This window comes from Gnatocerus cornutus, chromosome 1 (assembly GCF_029298725.1).
Source record: "Gnatocerus cornutus isolate USDA-ARS CGAHR chromosome 1, icGnaCorn1.1, whole genome shotgun sequence".
NCBI classification, from domain to species: Eukaryota; Metazoa; Arthropoda; class Insecta; order Coleoptera; family Tenebrionidae; genus Gnatocerus; species Gnatocerus cornutus.
The window spans coordinates 15,610,072-15,630,944 of NC_142233.1; the positions used below are offsets into that span (position 1 = coordinate 15,610,072).

Genomic DNA, 20,873 nt, shown 5'->3' on the forward strand with positions numbered 1-20,873 from the left:
AGTGTTAATTACCTCGCCGCTGTCCGTAACGTCGGAGCGTTACCGATTGTCACTTGTCGTGGTTTGCTCGTACTCCTGGTTAAAACACATCAGAGACATGCCGTTAGTTATGTTACAAAATCATTCAACAACAGCAATACGTAAAGAAAAACGTGCCGGGAAAGCCAGAAAACGACAGAACAGTGCTCTTTTACCTAACGGGGATTCTCGATCTGCTCGACGAAGATTTCGTTCTGTTAGCAGCATTAAGAGAAAGTTAGTATGAGAACGAGAGCAACGAGAACACAGAAAGACAACACTCAGCATGCACAGACAGCTAAATTACCCTGAAGATAGAGACATAGAGCAAGAGCTGGACGTGGAAGGCGACTCGAGTTCCGCGTCGCCGCTCCCTTTGAACACAGGTATGCGTGACCTGTTTCACAAAACAATTAAACACTGGAAGGGCTGCGAAGACGCCGGATAACCAACTAGTTTGTTACACTGAGAATTGATCAAGGAGGCTCGGTGTGCCTGCTTGATCGCACCGCGTTACTTTACAGTTAGTCTTTTGTTATTACGTTGTTGAATACCTTTTATTTTTCCGCGCAAGTGTCATCTAGTGGCTTTAGCCTGAACGGTTTTTGACCTTGCGTTTGTTTTGTTCTGAAAGTTCAATCAAAAGAATGAAAAAGTGCAACTTTAGTGGTTACTGCGTTATTCCGTTTAGTTGGCTACCGTACAGGGTGTTCCACGGGTTGCTGAACATAGAGGAATAACGGAATTTTTTTTTTGCTCTGCCGAACTTTCAAATTAAATTTGGTTAATTTCTTAATCAAATTTAATTTGGTTATCGTTCCAAAAAATCAGAAAATTAGAAAGAATTACGTTACTATTTGGAATTAATTAGTTATAAAAATAATCGAAAAAGTAATGCCATCAGCTCTAGATCTGATTTATATGTAAAGTGTATTGTTTTGAACATAAAAAAACCAAATTTTTCAGATGATTATTATAATTTAATAAAATTAGAGCCAATGGCGTTAATTAGAATTGATTATACGCAAAGTTTCACCGTAAAATCGACACTTTTATGGTCTTAAAAAACTTTGTAGTTCTTAATTTTGTAATTCTTTCAAAAAAATTCAGATAAAATTAAGAAAATTAGAACGAATTATGTTACTAATTGGACTAATTATTTGTAAACTTATCGAAGAAGTTATGCCATCACGTCTAGGTCTGATTTATATGTAAATTTTATTGTTTTGGACATAAAAAAAACACCAAATTTTTCAGATAATTAGTGTAATTTAATAAAATTAAAGCCACGGGCCATAATTAGAATTAATTATTTAGAAAGACTCATTGTAAAATAGACACTTCTATTTTTTCCAAGAACTCGTAAATTCTGTAATCATCCGCCAAATTCAGAGAAAATTGTGAAAATTAGAACGAATTATGTTACTAATTGCAATTAATTTATTTGTAAATTTATAGTTGGAGTTATGAGGTCATTTTTAAGTCTGATGCATATGCAAATTCGTCTATTTTACAAATAAAAAAGAAAATCAAAGGTTGTAAATTTAAAAAGTAAGGTTAGTTTCGGCATCTAACTTCGAAATTTCGAGCGGGAAATTTGAAATTTGACGTTTTTCGATTCGATTTTTTTAATAAAGCCGCAACAACACCGGGCCCTAAAAATGATTCTCGAATTGTGAACTTCTTAAAACACAAACCACCATTAACCGAATTTCTTTTGGAGGTTCGGAAGAGCAGGATAAAAATAAAAATCAAATTCCCATGTTCGGTATTTCCCCTAGTTCAGCAACCCGTGCAACACTTCTACCCCACAGAGACTAGATCTCCCTACACCTACACCCCTAAGACACCACTCCCTCCCTCCCCCTCTTCAATTTCCGCTTTAGTGTTTACCTTGGGGTGCTAACTGTCGTTAGTGTTGGTATGCTTGACGCTCGAGGTATGCCGGATGATCTACCAATGTTTGAACATGCCAGTATTAGTAAAATTTTTGACTGAATTTAGTAAAATTAAGAGTAAATGCTCGCGTTTACTAATTAGTTACCATTCAAAAAGTTAAGCAAATGCAAGTTGACTAAGAAACGGAACTAGATCTGGGGAATTTGGGTTTCCCCCCAAACCCCAATTAATACCCTGACCCTACTCAGTCAAACCCCTGGAAACTCACCTCCCCGCGGGACTAGCAGGTGAAATCAGCCCTGTGGGCGTCCTGGGCCTAGACCCCGTGCCGTTCTGCGGCCTCCTCAACGACGACGTGGGGGTTCTTCGTGGAATCCTCGACGGTGTGCCGTCATCTGCAACAACCCCATTAGAGTTCCTCCAAAGTGGGGGTGAAGTCAAACCTGTGCTGTCTAGAGAAAGATTCGAGCCGTGCCTGGAGGGTGGTTTGCTCCCAGGTCTGCTTCCGGTCCTCGACGCCGGTCTCGAGTTGGATCTTGAACCACCAGGAGTCAGCGTCGACGGCCTGTAAGACGACGGTTTCCGCGGCGTCCGGAAGGTGGCGCTTTCGTTGTCGGAGAGCGAGTCGGGGGTTCCCGCCGAAAGCGAGGTTTTGTTGGTGCGGGGGAGGCTGCCCATGGGGACGGAGCGCGCGGAGCGCTCGCGGACCTAAAGAAGTCCCAGCGGTTAGATCCACGGAAATGCTAAGGGGGGAGTGCAACGTGCAAACTACGAACTTACAGGTTCCTGTCTTACCTTCTCCTGGGGGGTTAGGGGGTGAACAGAGTAAATGAGCGTAATTTGGTCTTACCTGCGTGATACCTACCATGGGGACTTGGGAGAGATACAAGAGCTTATGGTGGTCTTTTTCGGGTCCGATAACGGCGACTGTCCAACCCATCAAGAACAAAAATCTGGGTTGAGTGATTACTCACGACGGATGATTGATGATTGTAAACCAAAGAGAACAACACCGCGGAACACGCATGCACATGCAAAATCCAAACACAAGAGGTGTATGGTGTGTATATTACCCAGTGATAAGTAGAGTTGGGTGGGGCCCAATGTAAGGTGGGGCCCGCGGTAGAACCAACATGCAAAGGATATGCATTGCCGACCTCTCCTTTTGCTCTCAGCTGCTCGAATATGGGCATCAGCTCCGCCAAGTGTTCGTGAGCTAAACAACGCACATGCGAACATGTCATAGCATTCCTTCAGAAAGTCGTGTATAGCGTGTACTAGAACTTCTGTTCGACCGAGCGGAAATCGACTCGGAAATGTGATGGTGCGAACAGAAAATAACAAGCCACTAGTGCCGGTTTGATGACAGACAATGATATGATCAACTATGCTTGGACCCTTTTGTCGTTTTTTAACAATTCCGGACCTCCTGAGGTCAAACACTTACCTCGCCGACGCCTTGCGGTGACTCCCCCTACACTAAAACAAGCGTACCACAACCAAGCATTGGTCACGTGCTGGCAACACTCATGCAATTGAGGTGAGCACATGACCACATATACAGATCGAAAAAAGCACTGAAAATCCACAACCAACAGGGATCGAGGGTGGTCACTACACTTTTCGATGCTTTTTTCTCGGACAGGATGCTGTGCAATTTATACCTTCGTGATTGGCCCTTGAGGAGTGCGGAGTGATGATGCAGAGGAGCCGGAGGCGGGACTGGAGGCCGATGTTTTGGGCTTGAACGCGGTCATAGTTTGCGAAACGCCGTCGGCTAGGATGAATTGTTCACGCAGCTCTATGTTCGTGCGTCCTTTAGCTGTGTGAGGAGTCCGGGACAAAGGGGGAGAAGGAGTTAACAAACAAAAAGAGTTAGCGCGGAGTCAACGTAAAGGAGGAAGAGGTGAATTGAAAAAAAAAAAAACATAATAAGCAAAACTTCTAAACAGGTCGTGAAGGGATGCACTAGGTACTGACCCAGGAACGAAACGAACTGCGTCGTCTCGCTCCCTGTGCGTATGCTACAGTGAAAACAGTACTGAGCAGCTAACTAGGCTAACTTAACAACACACGCGGCCAGGAGCGGGGCAAAAACGGCAGTTTTTCCCTATGAGCACGCTAAAAACGGCAATTTTTCGGTATGAGCACTCTACAAAATCGGCAAATTTTCGGTATGAGCTCTTGAAATTGCCCCGCGAACTGCGTCGTCTCGCTCCCTGTGCGTATGTTACAGTGAAAACAGTACTGAGCAGCTAACTCGGCCAACTTAACAAAACACGCAGGCAGGGGCGGGGTAAAAACGGCAGTTTTTCCCTATGAGCACGCTAAAAACGGCAATTTTTCGGTATGAGCACTCTACAAAATCGGCAATTTTTCGGTATGAGCACTCTAAAAACGGCAATTTTTCGGTATGAGCACTGGAAATTGCCCCGCTCCTGGCCCGCAATAACTAAAAATACAGAGGAGTCAAATAAAAGTGTGTATTTCTGCGTCAATGGAAAACATGCACCCAAACTAAACAAACTCTCTGTCGACCACCAAACACGTGCATTCGCTTACCGAGGGGGCACCAAGGCTCGTGCTGATCGGGTATGTCGGGATGAGGTATCGGTAAGACTAACGTAACTTATGTGATGCCACAATGATAACGAAATAAAATTGAAGCGCAAAATAATTATTATCGAATGGGACATGTTAGAACGGACAGGAAAACAAAAGTTTTATTAGTATTGAAAACACAATGAGAGGCGACGTCGTGCGAGCACGAGTCGGGATGTTCAACAGAATAAACGAAGCATGATGATGTCCTCAGGAGTAGTTAGATGTTAGAGATTATTAACGTTACTGAATCGCTCCATTACGCAATAAGGGACAAAGCATGTTATAAGTAGTCAGTTGTTTTGTTACTGATTGTGTGTTTTGTCGGGGAATCCCAACCCACTGAGATTCCGTTCGTTTCGGAGTGATCTAGTCGACTGGAACTTGCGAACGCGTGTCGGAACTCGATCCTTATACCCTCAAATGAATGACTGAAGACCAGACATACGTTCATAGAGTACCACTCGACTGACCACCTCGTTTGATCGCGGTGTAGAAAGATAAGAAACTTACCTCGGCACGGATCGTTCTTCACCAAGAACTCGTCTAGTGCCACCCAACCTCCTCCTACGCGCACCATCACAGTGCTGCGCAGGATCCGCACTAGACGTAGTTTCTGGCTTTCGCCGAACTGCAACAAAAACTTTAGTACCACCGCAGTACCAACCGGTTAAAACGTACTCTGTATTTCCCTTCCCCGACTTGGAACACGCGGAATTTCTGTCGGCACGTGCACAACATCACCAGCCGCTTCACCTCGTCGTGGATCTTCTGCGCGTCCGTCGCCGGTTTCTCCTCCCAGTCGGGTCGCAACGCCGCAATGAACTTCTTCCAGTCAATCAAACCCCGATTATCCTGGTCGAACATATCGGCGACGTGTTTCATCTCAAGACGTGAAGTATCGAACTCTGAAACGGAGCGTTAGTTTGGCTTCATTGTGACACTGAGGACGTACTCGTCTTGATGATGCCCTCGATGAAGTCTTCGCGAGGGATCAACTCGTTGTTGTCCTTATCGATCTTTCTGAAGAGGTCCGTCAAGCGCGACTTCTTGTAGTTCATGAACTTCAAGAACCTCTTCCTCCAGTCGTCCCAGGAGAAGTTATCCGCTTTTTCTTTCTCTTTGAGATACGCCAGGTGGTCGTGGAGCTCGCGCTGTCTCTCCCACGACAACATCCACACGTGTCTCCATTTGTCGTACAAGAACTTGACGCGCGGCGATCGGAATTCGGGCTCGCTACACCAAAAAAGAACAAATGAGGAGGAGGTAACCACAGAAGGAACGAAAATGAGGGTGATTTAGTGTCGCAGGGCTGATAGAGTGTGACCTGTGGTGTGTTAGTTCCATGGGGATGACGAATTAAATGAACATGTACCTGCCGGATGTGAACCTTGGCCCGATATAAGGCAAGTTGGGATCCGGACTGAGTTCCCGGCCTGGGCTGGAACGGCTGTCGACAAAGCACATGCAACGATCAACAAAACTAGCTAAAAACAAAAGGACCACAGTCTGTGTGGTCGTCTAACGACACCTTAATCACAAGAGTTAGTGGCAAGGGGGGTTAAAGTGGGTGATGGGGTTGTACCAAGCGGTTAGTAACTACCACCGTTAGTCAAAAGGAGGAAGAAGCAAACCTGCCACGTTGCGACAGCAGGTCTCTGGATCCTTTGAAGCTGAGGAAAACAGATTCGTCAAGCAGTGCTTACACGAAACGAGCGGGATGGTTTCAAGTTGACTTGCGGCGGCGCAAAGCGACTTAAAATCATCCCGTGGCAGTGGTGACAAAGAACAGACATACCTTTGTTTGCGTCCAAGAGACCCGTAATGATCAGGGGAAGTTTCACGAATATCATGCTGTGATCCACGACTAGTGAACAGAGCAACACATAATTAAACGTGCAAAACACAAAAGCACACAAAGAAAATGAATACCACCATGAAGACCCCCAGGTGCATACTTACATGGGTCCTTTGCCTTTTACGAACTTCTTCGGCTCTTTAACAGTAGCCGTTTTGATCTGCCTGGCTTTACAAACTCTGTCGACTTCTCCCTGTCGCTTCTGCGTGTTCTCCATGAACTCCTTGTGGTCGGCGATGAGCTGCTCGGTCGTGGGGATGTCCATGGGGAGTTCCTCCCGCTTGAGCGCGATGAGGGTGTTCTCCAGCCCTAACAGCCACTGGATGAGCTCTTCGAGACACTCGTCCAGGTCGCGCAAGGACTGCATGTGCGCGGTGAGCTTCTGGTGGCGTTGTAGCGCCCATTGCGACACTTCCTCCCATCGCGTCTGGATGACTTTAATCCAATTCTTGATGACGTTGATGGCGTCGGGGTGCGCCTTCGCTAAGACACTCTGCGCCAAGTCCAGCGTCTGGTTCTTCTCCCGTTCTTTCTCTCGGAGTTGCGCTCGGAATTTATCCAGCGTTTGGAGTTGTTCGTACGCCGTGGCTTCGTCTTCGGTGGTGCTGCCGACGAACCGCAGCTGGTGCTCGGCTTCCGTCAACCACTCCAGGAGCATGTGCACGGATTTGTGGAGGCGCTCGGCTTCGCGGAGGGCTTCGTCCAAGCGGTCCGAGCGTATCCTGGTGAGTTTCGTGACGCTCTTCCACAAGCCGCTCAGTTCGGTCAGTTGAGTTCTTATCTGAGCCGCGTCGGTCTTGCTGGCTTTCCGCTCGATGTCAGTGCCGGTGCGGATGACCGACTCCATCTGTTCGTTGCGTCGTTCTAACTCCTTCTCGAATTGTTTGTGGAGGTCCACCAGGTGGTTGACGGTGTCGAGGTCTCCATGGATCGGACTGTCCGTCGAGAGTTCTTTTTCGACCTTCTGGAGCCATTGCAGGAGTGCGGCGATGGCCTCCTTGAACTGTCCGGAGTACAACAGAGCTTCCTCGAGTTTGCGTTGTCTGTCGACGCTCTTGTTGCAGACGGTGGTCCACTTGGACTTTAGGTCCATCATCATCTGCTTGATGGTAGTCTCGTCGGTCTTGGGTGCTTTCTCTTTGAGCACCTTCCCGGACTTCATCACGGTGTCGTAGGTCCCCTGTTTCGTCGACAAGGACTTCTGGAACTCCTGGTGCTTCTTCAGCCGGTTTTTAATGGCTTCGGGGTCGTTCCCAACGGACTCTGATTGAAGACGATCTAGAGAGTCCTCCATCTCGTCCAACCAGCCCATGAGTCCCGACCACCCGTCGTGGAACTCCTTCGCTTCCTTGTACCCCAAGTCGAGGGCTCTGGTGCGCTCCGCCGATTTCGACGCGACTCGTTCCCAGCGGTGTTGCACGCTCACCAAGAGGTTCTTGATGAGGATGACGTCCTGCTTCTGGCTGAAGTACTTCAAATGAGTACCTTTCTTGTCGAGCGCGATCATGACTTCCCGGTGCGCGCTCACGTCCTTCTGGAACACTTTGTGTTCTTCGATTTGTACTTGAATGGTCTCCAGGACTCGCGAGACGGGCTTCAGATTCTGGAGAACCTTCTCCGCGTTGGTCAACCACTCCACGAAGGACTCGAGAGCCTCGTGGAACTCCGTGGCTTCTTTCAACGCGATCTCCAGCTTGATCTTCTTGTCGTTAGCGCGCGCCGTCACCGAATCCCACCGCTGCTTCAACGTGCGGAGGTTGTGCTGGAGGTTCGACGCGGCATTGGAGCCCTTCTTCACGTACTCCTGGCCTTGAGCCAACACCGTCTCCACTTTGGGTCTGTTGTCTTCAATCTCGTTGTAAATCTCCATGAAGCGCTCGAGTTGTTCGCTGGCGGTCTCCGGAAGACCTCCGACGGGTTTGCTCGCGGTGATAATCCCATCGACGTCGCAGAGCCACGACAACAAATCCTGGATCTCCGCGTTGAACCTCTGCGCTTCGTGGAGCGAATCCTCGAGCTCCCTTTGTCGATCCGCGGCCTTCTGCATCAGCGCGCGCCACTTGGTGTTGAGCGTGTTGAGTTTGTCCAACGTGATGGACGCCTCGTCGGAACCTGCAGAACTGTTAAACCCCGCAAAAGAGTAGTTTTCGCACTCACCTTCTCCACTTTCGATGATCTGCCGCCCGGCGTCGTTCAAAGTGTCCACGCTGGTCTGGTGCGCTTGGATGTCGTTGATCAAGACTTTGAGTTTCGCCAGTTCGATCTCCAGGATCTGCGGGTCGCCTTGGACGGGTTTCAGCTCGTCGAGGGTCTTGTCGGTTTTGCCGATCCACACGAGGAGTTCGTTGAGGGCGTGCTGGAACTGTCCAAGACGCAGCAGCGCGTTCTCCAGCTGTCTCTGGCGTTCGACGATGCCTCTGAGGAGGTCGTCCCAGCGCTTGTTCACTGCGGAGAGCGGCTCCTTGATGGCGGCGGCCTGGTCGGCGGAGGTGCGCTCGGTGAGTTCTTGCGCTTGCCTAAAGAAAAACGCAATTAGAGGGTGTTGGACGACGTCCAACCAACTGGATCAGCAAGCAAGATCCAATTGTTTGGTAAAGGAGGTAAAGCAAGGCAGAAAGCGCGACGGAAAGACAGAAACTTTGAGCTGGAGGCCCTCCTGGGCAAAACGACAAACAAAGCATGCTCGGACGCTGCGTTAACACAAAGGCTAGCAATCAGATATGTAAAGTATCCTTGCCTGATAAGACTCCTGTAGTCCACGTGACAGAAAATATAGAAAAATAATAAAAATGTTAGTTAACTCGTCTAATTTCAAGCACATGTAAGAGAAGATGTTTCCACTTTAACTTCAATGGTAAAACCAAGATATTACTAGTACTGACCTGTTCAAAGCCTCAACTTTCACCATGTGAGGGTCGACTTCGGCCTTGAAGTCCTTGAGTTGGTCGATTTGCTTCTTGACGGCGTCGATGTCGGTGCCCAAAGGCCCCATGCGCGCGAACTTGGTTTCGGCCTTCTTCAGGAACTCCAGCAGGTTCTGAAACGGAAGATTTGTTCAAATTTACCGCCATTTCACGCGACAGTTGCAGAAACTGTCAAAACGAATGAAATGAGGATTTTCCTGGGAAATCAGGGGAAGTTAGACAAAATCAGAAGATATTAAGGGGAGGTTGGACAAAGTCGCAAGGAAATATGGAGAGATTGGAGGGGAAGTTGAACGAAATCCTAAAGAAATTAGAGGAAGTTGGACAAAATCATAGGAAATAACGAAAAGTTGGACGAAATTCTCAGGAAATTAGGGGAAGTTGTTCGAAATCCCAAGGAAATTAGGGGAATTCAGACAAAATCAAGGAAAATAAGAGAAAGTTGGACGAAATCTTAAGGAAATAACGAGAGGTTGGACAAAATTTTAAGGAAATTAAGGGAATTTAGACGAAATCAAGGGAAATAAAGGGAAATTCGACGAAATCCCAAGGAATATTAGGGGACTTTGGACGAAATCCGAAGAAAATTACAGGAACTTGGACGAAATCAAGGAAAATAAGGGGATTTTGGACGAAATCAAGGGAAATAAAGGGAAGTTGGAAGTTGGACGAAATTCCAAGGAAATCAGGAAAACTTAGACGAGATCACAAGAAAATAAGGAGAGGTTGAACAAAAGTCTAAGGAAATGAGGGGATTTGGACGAAATCAAGGAAAATGAGGAAAAATTGGACGAAATCTAAAGAAAATAACGGGAAGATGAATGAAATTCTAAAGAAATTAGAGGAAGTTGGACGAAATCTTAAGGAAGTTAGGGGAATTTAGACGAAATCAAGAGAAATAAGGTGAAATTCGACGAAATCCGAAGGAATATTAGGGGAGTTTAGACGAAATCCGAAGAAAATTTGGAGAATTTGGACAAAATCAAGAGAAATAAGGGGAATTTGGACGAAATCAAAGGAAATAAGAGGAAGTTGGTCGAAATCCCAAGGAAATCAGGAGAATTTAGACGAGATCACAAGAAAATAAAGGAGAGGTTGGACGAAAGTCCAAGAAAATTAGGGGCATTTGGACGAAATCAAGGAAAATGAGGGGAAATTGGACGAAATCTAAAAAAAATAAGAGGAAATTGATGAAATCCTAAGGAAATTAGGAAAAGTTAGAGGAAACAGTAGAAAATAACGAGAAGTTGGACAAAATTGTAAGGAAATTAGGAGAAGTTAGACGAAATTTTAAGGAAATTAGGGGAAGTTGGACGAAATCCCAAGGAAATTAGGGGAATTCAGACGAAATCAAGGGAAATAAGAAGAAGTTGGACGAAATCTCAAGGACATAAGGAGAAGTTGATCAAAATCCTAAGGAAATTAGAGAAAGTTGGACGAAATCTTAAGAAAATTAAAGGAATTTAGACGAAATCAAGGAATATAAGGAAAAATTAGATGAAATCCGGAGGAATATTAGGGGAGTTTAGACGAAATGCGAAGAAAATTAGGGGAACTTGGACGAAATCAAAAGAAATAAGGGAAATCTAGACGAATTCAAGGGAAATAAGTGGAAATTGGACGAAATCTAAAGGAAATAAAGGGAAGGTAAATGAAATCCTAAGAAAATTAGGGGAAGTTGGACGAAATCAGTAGGAAATTAGGGGAACTTGGTGAACTCATAAGGAAATAAGGAAAGAGTGGACAAAAGCTCAAGGAAATAAAGGAAAGTTGAACGAAATCGTAAGGAAATTAGAGGAAGTTAGACGAAATCTTAAGGAAATTAGGGAAATTAAGACGAAATCAAGAGAAATAAGGAGAAATTCGACAAAATCCTAAGGAATATAAGGGGAGTTTAGACGAAATCCGAAGAAAATTAGAGGATACATTATACAAAATCAAGGGAAATAAGGGGAATTTGGACGAAATCAAGGAAAATAAAAGGAAGTTGAAACGAAATCTCAAATAAATAAGGAGAAGCTAGACGAAATCCTAAGGAAATTAGGGGAAGTTGGACGAAAACACAAGAAAATAAGGAGAGGTTGGACAAAAACTAAAAAAATAAGGGGAAGTTGAACGAAATTCTAAGAAAATTTTTCCTGCAGAGATTTTTTTATAGGCGCCAAATTTAAAATACGGCTTTCTGATTGGTCGTTCAGCAGAGCAAGTTACACTATGCTGATTTTTAAAACTCATGCAATTCCTCTGCAAACTGTCACATTTGTCAGATTGTTAACAAATTGTAGGAGCATCAGCAATAAACTTGTTTTAGTTATTTTTTGACATTTATTTGTGTCGCTATCTATTGATTGAAATTGCCATGTAAAATTGCTCCTTTGTAAATCGGCAAATTCTCTGCAAGAAACATGCCATCTAGACTTGCCTGTAAAGTCTCGTGGAACTCCATGGCCTTCTCCATAGCGTCGATGAGGTTCTCCTCGCGCTTGGCGTACAAGCCGGTGATGTTATCCCACGCACTATCCAAATCCTCGATGTGCTTCTTCACTTCCGGTTTGTCGGGCTCTCCGCACAACCTCATCAAATCCTTCCCGGACGCCCTCACTTGATCCACTTCCGGTTTCGTCTGATCGATCTCGTGTCTAATTTCCTGCAACGCGACTTGTTGCTGTTGGATGGCTTTGGGTTCGACCGCCGGCGGCTCTTGGCTGATGAGCGAGTCCTCCAGGTCCTTCAGAGTGGCCATGATGGCGTGCAACTCCTTCCAGAACCTCTGCGCGATGTCGAGGGTGTCGTCCAGAGAGCGCCCTCGGTCGTGAGTGGCCTTCTGGACGTCATCCCACAACTTGGTGAGTTTGTCGAGTTTGCGTTTGATGTCTTTGATGGCTGGGTCGGCGCGGTTCGACGCTTTGCTGATGACGTCGTCAGCGGCGCGTTGCACGGCGGCGTAGGCCTCCTTGCGCTTGTCCAGGTCGCCGATGAGGGCGTCGTTGTCGTCAATCTGGTCGCGGATCTTCGGCGGATGCGCAGAAATCGGATCCAAGTTGTTGACTTGGTCGGCGGTGTTCGAAAGCGCTCGCAGCATTCCTTCGAGTTTGTCGCTGAACTGCGAGCTCTCCTGAAGAGCTTGTTCGAGGGCGAGCTGCCGCTCTCTCAGTTCGAGTTTAAGCGCGGCGTAGCGAGCGTTGTCGCTGTCGAGTTGTTCTTGGACACGCGAGCCGTCGTCGTCGTTGCACAGGCGGATGAGGGCTTCCCCGGTCTTGTTCAACTTGTCCACCAGAGGCTTGTGGTCGTTGATGCTCTGGATGAACATCTCGTTGCGGTCTTGTTGCTGCGCGATGAGATCGGGCCGCATCGCCGGCATGGGTAACATGGAAATCTGTTCTTCTATGTCCGACAACCAGTTGGTGAGGACGTTGTGGGTGTCGTGGAAATGCTCCGCTAGTGGCAGCGCCTGTTCGAGGATCCCCAGGCGATCAGAGCTCAGCGCGGACACGGTGTCCATGCTCTCTCTCAAATCCTCCATCTTCTCGCGGATGAGCGACGTGTCTTCACTTGGAGGACTCTCGCGGAGGACTTTCTTCGCGGTGGAGAGCACATCGCGCACTCTTCCCTTCTGACTAGAAATATCATCGTTCAAAGCTTTGTGTTCTTTTAATTGCACTCGGATCAGATCCGGCTCAGCGGATGGCTTCTCCGCGTCTCTTATCTGTCCCTCGACTTCTCTGAACCACTCTAGGAGTTCGTCAATGTCGCCGGTAACCTCCAGAGCTCGTTGTTTCCCGAGGTGGATTCTCTCCGCGCGCCGCTGGATCTGCTCGGCGATGGCCTCAAACCGCCTGTTATCTCTGGTGACGAGGCCTTCGATGGTAGACGCACCTTCCCCAGGACTCGCTTGACACAACTGCGGCCCCAGGAGGTTGATATGCTCCAGGACAGGTCTTAGTTCTTGGAGATCGACTTCTAATCTGGCGATCTCGTCTTCGTTGGGCTCGGCCGACTGCAAGACGCTCTCGGCGCTCTGCATCCACTCCACCAACCGGTTGTGGTTGTTGTGGAACTGTTGAACCAGAGGAAGCATGTCTTCGGCGTGCTTGAGCAAGTCAACCCCGCGCGAAGTCAAGTCGTTGTAGCGCCGTTGAAGAGAATCGAGTTTGTCTTTCAATTGGAGAGCTTCATCGGAGGAGATGTGGCGCATGAGTTCGACTCCGGCGTCGACGGTGCCATCCACGTCTTGTTGGCGGCCCGAGATCTCCTCAGTCAAGCTCTAAAAAAAACAACAATAAGAGACACAGAGGAAAAGTGGTAAACTTACGGTGAGGTCGTCCATCTGCTCCAGAAGTTTGTCGGTGTGGACCGCCAGCACCTTGAACCTGTTGAGTCTGTGCTCCATGCTGTCCATCCAACTCGCCAAGTCTTGGTAAGTGAGCACCAGGTGCCTCAGAGCTTGCCTGGAGTCGGTGAGAAGGTGCCCCATCCTGTCGCTCGCTTCGACGAGGTTACCGTACCGATCGGTGACTTCTTGGAGTTTGTCCGCGAGACCTGCAGCTTCGTCTTCGCCGACGAGCGACATCAAGTTCGAGGCGATGTCAGTGAGTTCTCTGAAGTCGGGCTTCTTGCTGAGGATGTCGTTGTGAAGAGCGTTGTGCTCGCGGATCTTCTGCTGGATCTTCTCCTCGTCCGTGGGGATGAGCTCCAGATCCTTCACCTTCTTCTCGCTGCGGTCGAGCCAATCCTGCAACGGAATCAACTTGTCTTGGAAGTCCTTCGCGACCTTCATGGCTTGTTCTAAGTCCAGGGTGCGCTGTTGGGCTCCTTCAGTCAGAGCGTCGAAGCGCCCCATCAAGTTCTTCAGCTGTTTCTCTATGGCTTTGCGTTCGGCCGGTTCCGCTTCCTTGGCGATCTCGTTGCCCATGGAGAAGAGCGACGACATGGAGTTCTGTCGATCCAGAAGCATCTTCTTCAGGAATTTCTGTTCTTGGAGTTGCGCTTTGACGACCTTGTAGTCGGCGGAAGGTGGCTTCTGGTTGGCGACGAGTTCTTCGGTGTCAGTCAACCACTTCGCCAATCCATCGAGCGCTTCTTGGAACTTCCCGGATTGAAGTAGCGCCACGTCTAGACGTCTTTCGCGGTCGTTGAGGCGCTCCTTCAGGTCGTTCCACTGGTCGTTCATCTTCTCCAGGTCCTTTTCTAGGATGGCGGTGTTGACTCCTGGAGCGGCGGATTGGATGAGCCCTTGCCCCACCTTGTTGCAGTTGTCGACGGCTTTGCCCACCGGCTCCACGGTCCTCGCTCTAAACTTATTAAAGTCTTGTTGTTGCGCTCTGATGCTGTCCACCTCGGACCCCACGGCCTTCAACTTCTTCAGCTGATCGGACGCGTCGTGGATGTTATCCAAAACGTTCGCGTGGGTGAGGTAGAAATCTTCGAGCTTCTTGTGGATGTCCTCCAGACTTTGTTCGCGGCTCCTCGCACGGTCATCGAGTTTCCCCAACTGTTTCCGCAGAGTCTCCACTTGTTGTCTCGTCTGCGCAGTGTCCGGAGCAAAACCATTATCAACCAAACGCTCTCCGGAGTTGATGGCGTCGTTAACATCATCGGAGGCTTTATTGATCTTGTTCAAGAACTGGGAGACGTCGTCGATTTGACCGCGCACCGTCTTCAAATCTCTTCCTGGTGGTTTCATCTCGTCCAACTCCGTCTCCAGACCGGAGAGATTATGAGAGAGTCCTTTGACTTGCTCGTTGAACTGAGTAACCGCCGTGGCGGCCGACTGCAGCTCCGAGCACCTGTCGTTGAGTTTTCCGTACAGCTCGTCGATGCGGTCTCCCAAACTGTCCACTTCATCCTCCAGGTTGTGCGCGTCGATTCCGTTCTGCGCGGCTTCGTTGGCGAGGTCCTGCGCTTGCTGCTTGACCACCTGGAGCGGCTTCTTCAGCTTCCCCGTTTCTTCCCGGAGGGCCTTGATGCGCTCCAGGAGTTTCGGATCGCGCGCTGCCCCTCCCAGAGCGTCGTGCGACGCGAGTTTATCCTCGCACTTCTCCAAGCCGTGTTGGAGTTCTCGTAGGTTTTCGTTAAAATCGGCCAGTTTGCGCGACTGGTCTTCGAGAGCTTGCGTTCGTTCGATGAGGTCGTTGTTGAGTCGATCCCAACGTTCCTTCAGGTCGGTGAGTTCGTTCTTCACGGTCTCTTTGTCGATGTCGCAGGCGGAGAGGAACGTGTCCCCTAGAGTCCGCGTGTTTTCGTATTCCCCGGACTTCTTCCAGACGTCATTGCGGAAAGCTTGGAGCTCTTTGAGTTGCTTCTCGATGTGCTTGCGCTGGAAGGACGACGGGCGGAGCGTGTCGAGTTTGTCTTCGGCTTGGCGCAGCCACGGGAGGAAGCTCTCCAGGACGCGGTAGTACTTCCTGCAGTGTTCTTTGCAGGTTTGGAGGCGCGTCTGGCGGTCGACGGCTTCCTTCCTCAGCTTCTCCCATTGTTGTTGGATCTTGTCCAGGTCCCTCTGAAGAGACCTAGAGTCGCTGCGGTTGTTCCTTGCCAAGATATCTCTTCCTTTGTTCAACAGCATGATGACTTCGTGTTCGCGCGCCAAGACGTCTCTATAGACGGGTTCGTGGTGCGCCAGCTGCTGCTCCAGAGTCTCTCGATGGGCGGAAATGAGGAGCTTCTCCGAGAGGGACCCTAACTCGTCCGATAACCACCCCAAAGTCTTCGCACAGGAAGTCTCGAATTGGCGGCCGTCGCGCAACGATCCCTCAAGTTCGGCTTTCTTATGATCCAATTTCTTCTGGAGTGCGTTGTATTGGCGCCCCACCGACGCTAACTTCGCTTGGATGTCAGCACGAGAGGCAGGATCGCTTAAGACGTCGCACAGTTGCGCTCCTGCAGCCTCCAAGTCCGCCAACAACGGTCTTTGGCCTTCCAACTGTCTCTCAAGGTTCTCAACCTTCCGGAGTTGCTCTTCCGGGTCTTTGTCCAGCGGGAGTTCGTCCAAGTTGTCGGAGATGCCTTGTAAGGCGTCTCGGAGTCGCGTCAATTGCGCGTCGAACTCGCGACTGGTGTCAGCGGCCGCGCCCAATGAATCTGCGCGTTCCTCCAATTTGCTCAAGAGATCGGCCCACCGCTGTTGGATACTCGCCAGTTTGTTGTTCACCTTCTGGCCATCGGGGGAGCGCGGGTCCAAATAACTCAACACCGAGTCCCCGACGTTGATCAGATGTTGAAGTTGCGGTTGTTGCGTGCGGAACTCTTCTCGCAGCACTTGGACTTGCTGAACTTGGGATTGTACCATCCGCGAGTCGCTGGAGATGGGCCCCAAAACGGTCAACATGCGGTCTTTCGCGGACAACCACGAAGAGAGCGAGTCGTGGGTGTCGTAGAACTCCTTCATATCTTCCATGAATTTGATGCGGTTCTTCAGGTGGTCGTTGACGCTCTTCCAATGAGACACCACGTCCTCCAGTTCGTCGTTGAGATGATCGGCGCCGATCGCCCCAGGTTTGCGGCGGAGGAGGTCTTTGACTTGGCTCTTGGTGGAGTCGAGCAGAGACTGCTTCTCGTACATTTCCTCAAGGACTTGTTTGATTTGTTTGTTGAGCTTGTCGGCTTCTTCTTTGGTAGCCGGAGCGATGTCCTTCGGGAGTTGGCGTTGGACTTTGTCCAAGAACGCGCTGAGAGTCTTCAGACTGTCTAGATGCTTCTTGAGCTCGTCGCGCAGGGAATCAATCTCGGATTGTCTGTCGCTGATTTTGACCCCCAGGTGCGAGTACCTGTTGTTGATTTCGGAGAGTTGTTGCTGGACTGGTGACAAGTCCTCCAGGTGGAACCCGTCTTGGCTCGAGCGCCGGGACGAGAACCCGCTGGAGCCTCCAGGAGACAACGGACTCAACCCTTTGGTGGGCGAAGGAGATCTACCATCTCCAGGTCTGTAAGAGCGCTTCGTGGGGCTGTAGATCCTCCGTTTGGACGGCGACTCCGAACGGTCGCCTCTGATCAGATTGTCGTACGATGTTCCAATATCATTGATCTTATCGATGGTGGAGGAGTACTCCTTGTACTCTTTGGTGATGGGCTTGAGTTCTTCGTTCTGCCTCTTCAAAGTTTCGATTTCAATAGCCACGACTTCCAGACGCGAGATTCGGGTCTCGAAGCGACTCAACCAGTCGCAGACTTGTTGGCGGAGGGCCTCGTACGCGAGCAAGTGCTCGGATCTTTGCTTGGAAAACTTCTGTTTCTCGTCGAGGAGGTTCCCCAGCTCTCGCCATTGGTTTTCCATCGACTTCACGCGGTCTCTCACGTTGGCAACGTCGGTGGTGTCTCTCTTATTCAGCAGTTCTTTACCGCCTCTGACGACGTCTTCAAAGAGGGATTTTTTGTCGTCGCGATTCGCCGCAATGTCTTGCATGCGCGCCGCGTACTCTTCAATGGACAACTTCGCGAACTCCCTCGACTCGATAATTTCCATAATGCTCGAGTACCACTGCTCAAACTGCGTGGCGCCGGCGAGGAACACCGTCAACCCCTTGTTGACTTCCTCCAGGAACTCTCCGCGCTTCTGCGCCCGGTCGAAGAGCTTCTCAAACCTCCCTCGCACGTCGTTGAGTTTTGTCTCGATTTTCTTCGCCACACGTGCGTTGCTGGAGGAGGCGATCAACTCGCTCGCTGAGAGGTAGACGGAGTCGATGGACGAGATGTGGGTGTCGATGTCAGACTGGTACACCCGGTGCTCGCGGAGTTGTTCGTCCAAACGTTCCTTGATGAGCGACGCCGGTCTTTGCATGTTCTTAAACTGGCTCTCGGCCAAGTTCAGCCAGGTGATGATGCCGTCGAGGGCGTCTTGAACCCCTTGGGATTGCACCAGAGCGGTGTCCAGCTCCTGGCAGCGGTCGGCGAGAGCGTTGCGGAGTTGGTTGTACTTCTGCTCGAGCTCCTTGACTGGGTGCTCCAGGCGGGCGGTCTCGGCGGGAGAGATCTGGCCTTCGAGGGACCGCAGAAGACCTTCAGTGGCCTGTTTAGCGTTGTCGATGAGTCTTCCGTTGGCGATGAACTCGTTGTTTAGCGCTTTGGCTCTGTTGAGTTGGTCCTCCACGGCTTTGGGGTCGCCGCCGATCGGCTCGTCCAAGACTTTGATGGCGCGGGGTTCCGCGTCGCGCAGCCACTGCCTCGCTTTGTCGACAGCGTCGCTGTAGTCCCTCTGGCGCCCTCCAACCCCCGACAACCGGTCGGAGAGGTTGTTGGCTCTGTTGAGGAGGTCCCGGTATTGTTGCCCCACCAGCGACACTTCGCTGCGCACCGGCGACTCCTTCGCAGGTATCGGCTCGATTTGGTGAAGTCGCGACGGCAACGACGTCCGGAAGTCGTTCAACATCCCCAAGTACTCCTTCACTTCCTCCACGAACTTCTGCGCGGACATGTTAATAAACCGCAGATCGCCTTGATGCGCGATGACGTCGCTGACGAACTCCTTCGTGCTGTCAGCGCTGGAGTCCAGCCTCTGGAGGTCGGTCAAAGCGCGCTCTTTGTCCTCGAGGGTGCGCCGGGCTTTGCCCAACCAGTCGGAGAAGATGTTGATTTCTCCTTTGAGTTTGGCGAGTTCGTCTTTCGCCGAGAGGAGTTTTCGAAGGATGCGTTCGGTGCGGTCGACCGCCACGTCGTAGCGGGTCTTCAAGTTGCGCCCGCTCTTCTCCAGCGCGGAGACTTCGCTCTTGGAGAGGACGTCCCCGGCGGTGAGGACCAACTGTCGCACTTGGTCGCCGCAGTGGGCGACTTGGCTCGAGTGTTGGTCGAGGTCGTCTCGGATCTGCTTCATGGTGTTGATCTTGTTGCGGAGGTCCTCCTCGACTTCGTGGATGGCGTCTTGGGAGGCGATCTTGTCCTCGACTTCTCCGATCCATTGGAGGAGCTTCGAAAGGGTTTCGTCGCACAATTTGTACTTTTCTTCGACGGCTTGCTGCAAACAGACCCAGGTAAAAGAGTGTTAAGTCTTCGGAAGTGGAGGACAGGACAGATCGTAACATACACAGTTCGCTGAGCATAAGCTAAGTCCCTATCCCTAACACATGCATTCAAGCAGACACACATAATGATTAGTGTAAACTCAGAAAAAAAAACGAATGTTACCTATGTGAGACAAACGAAAAACCTGAAAACAAACGCAAGTTTAAATCATCACAAAACAGTAATAACTTGTCCTTGAACGACTGACGTCGCAGGTTTAGTTGTCAGCGCCGCCTAACTTACTGTAAGTTTTTTGTTACTGATTTAGATGATGGTGAAAGTTGTTGTCATTTGTTTTTAACTCTTTAAAGGATGGAGGTTAAAAAATGATTTTTTTTGTAAGCCACATTCCACGTCTTAAGATGTTAACGCGCATTAGCGGCTGTCTTTTATGCCTTTTAATGCACGAATGTAGTAGGACCACCACAAAAAAAGCTCCCTGCAAAAAATTATCAACACGTCAGTGGATTATACTTTTGTGAGGTTTATTAATTGACTTGTCGAAGTGTTGTCTACTGGAGGAGTGGGCGGTGGTTCTGAAGACAAATTGAGTCTGAAGTCTGAAATGGGGGCTAAAAATTTAAGTTTTTGAACATTTGTAGAGTGAAGAACGATTCTTTCAATGTGTAAAGAAAGAGTGAGCCTAAAGACGGACTTTATAAAAAAAATAAAGAAAGACAAAAGAAAAAGCCTAAAACAAGAGTCAAAAGTAAAGATTGAAAGTCTAAAGAAAGAGTCTAAATCAAGTGACTAACGAAAAAGAAGTCTGAAAAAGAAAAAGTCTAAAAAATAAGTCGAAACACGAATTTTATAGAAAGACAAAGAAAAGGTCTAAACAAGAGTCTAAAGTAAAGATCCAAATAGTAAGCTTAAGGAAAGAGTCTTAAAAATGAGTAAGAAAAAGTGAATGTAATGCCTAATTTTATAGAAAGAATCTAAAGAAATGCACCAAGGAAAAGAAAGTCAAAAGTTTAGACTGGAAGTCTAAAGAAAGAGCCTAAAGCCAGAGTCTGAAAAAAAAGCCTAAAGAGTCTTAAAAGAAAAGGTACCGCAGGAGTCTAAAAATTGAGTCCAAAGAAGAATGAGTTTACAGACGGACTGTACAAAAAAAAACTAAAGAAAAAGCCTAATCCAAAAGTCTAAAGAAAAAAAGTCCAAAGAAAAACTAAGTTCAAAAACGGACTTCATAGAAAAAAGCCCAAAAAAAGAGTCTGAAAGTCTAAAAGTCAAAAAAGTAAGTTTAAGAAAGAATGAAGAATGAAAGAGAAAACAGTCCAAAGCAAAGTAGGTCAAAAACTGGACTTTATAGAAAAAGCCTAAAAAAGAAAGTCTAAAAACTGAGTCAAAAACAGAATGAGTCCAAAAACAAACTGTACAGAAAGACACTAAACAAAAAGTCTAAAGAGAAATAAATCCAGTGGAAAAGAGTCTGAAAAAGAAGCCTAAAGAAAAAAGTCTAAAAACTGAGTCAAACATATGTAGAATGAGTCTAAACATAAACTGTACAGAAAGAAACTAAACGGAAAGTTTAATCTAAAAGTCTAAAGAGAAATAAGCCTAAAAAAAAGTTCGAAAACGAA

At 48.5% G+C, this 20,873-nt stretch overlaps 1 protein-coding gene across 26 annotated transcripts in view; it reads right to left on the minus strand.

Annotated features, from left to right (window-relative positions):
- Positions 1-20,873, minus strand: part of shot (dystonin-like protein short stop) — a 97,923-nt gene that overhangs the window by 718 nt on the left and 76,332 nt on the right. For 9 of the 26 annotated variants that reach the window (XM_088050017.1, XM_088050027.1, XM_088050022.1 and 6 more), the window contains 18 exons: positions 13,613-19,246; positions 11,723-13,564; positions 9,259-9,413; positions 9,114-9,125; positions 6,481-8,892; positions 6,317-6,385; positions 6,153-6,191; positions 5,894-5,968; positions 5,474-5,754; positions 5,200-5,426; positions 5,032-5,149; positions 2,991-3,133; positions 2,361-2,625; positions 2,186-2,312; positions 1,912-1,971; positions 326-415; positions 195-233; positions 13-75 (listed from right to left, as the gene is read on the minus strand). In XM_088050017.1, coding sequence (XP_087906143.1) covers positions 13-75; positions 195-233; positions 326-415; positions 1,912-1,971; positions 2,186-2,312; positions 2,361-2,625; positions 2,991-3,133; positions 5,032-5,149; positions 5,200-5,426; positions 5,474-5,754; positions 5,894-5,968; positions 6,153-6,191; positions 6,317-6,385; positions 6,481-8,892; positions 9,114-9,125; positions 9,259-9,413; positions 11,723-13,564; positions 13,613-19,246 — 11,651 coding nt within the window. Of the gene's footprint in view, positions 1-12; positions 76-194; positions 234-325; positions 416-572; positions 646-1,911; positions 1,972-2,185; positions 2,313-2,360; positions 2,626-2,990; positions 3,134-3,581; positions 3,740-4,479; positions 4,546-5,031; positions 5,150-5,199; positions 5,427-5,473; positions 5,755-5,893; positions 5,969-6,152; positions 6,192-6,316; positions 6,386-6,480; positions 8,893-9,113; positions 9,126-9,258; positions 9,414-11,722; positions 13,565-13,612; positions 19,247-20,873 lie in introns of those variants that run through there. The other 17 variants (XM_088050040.1, XM_088050039.1, XM_088050019.1 and 14 more) reach the window with 14 other exon arrangements.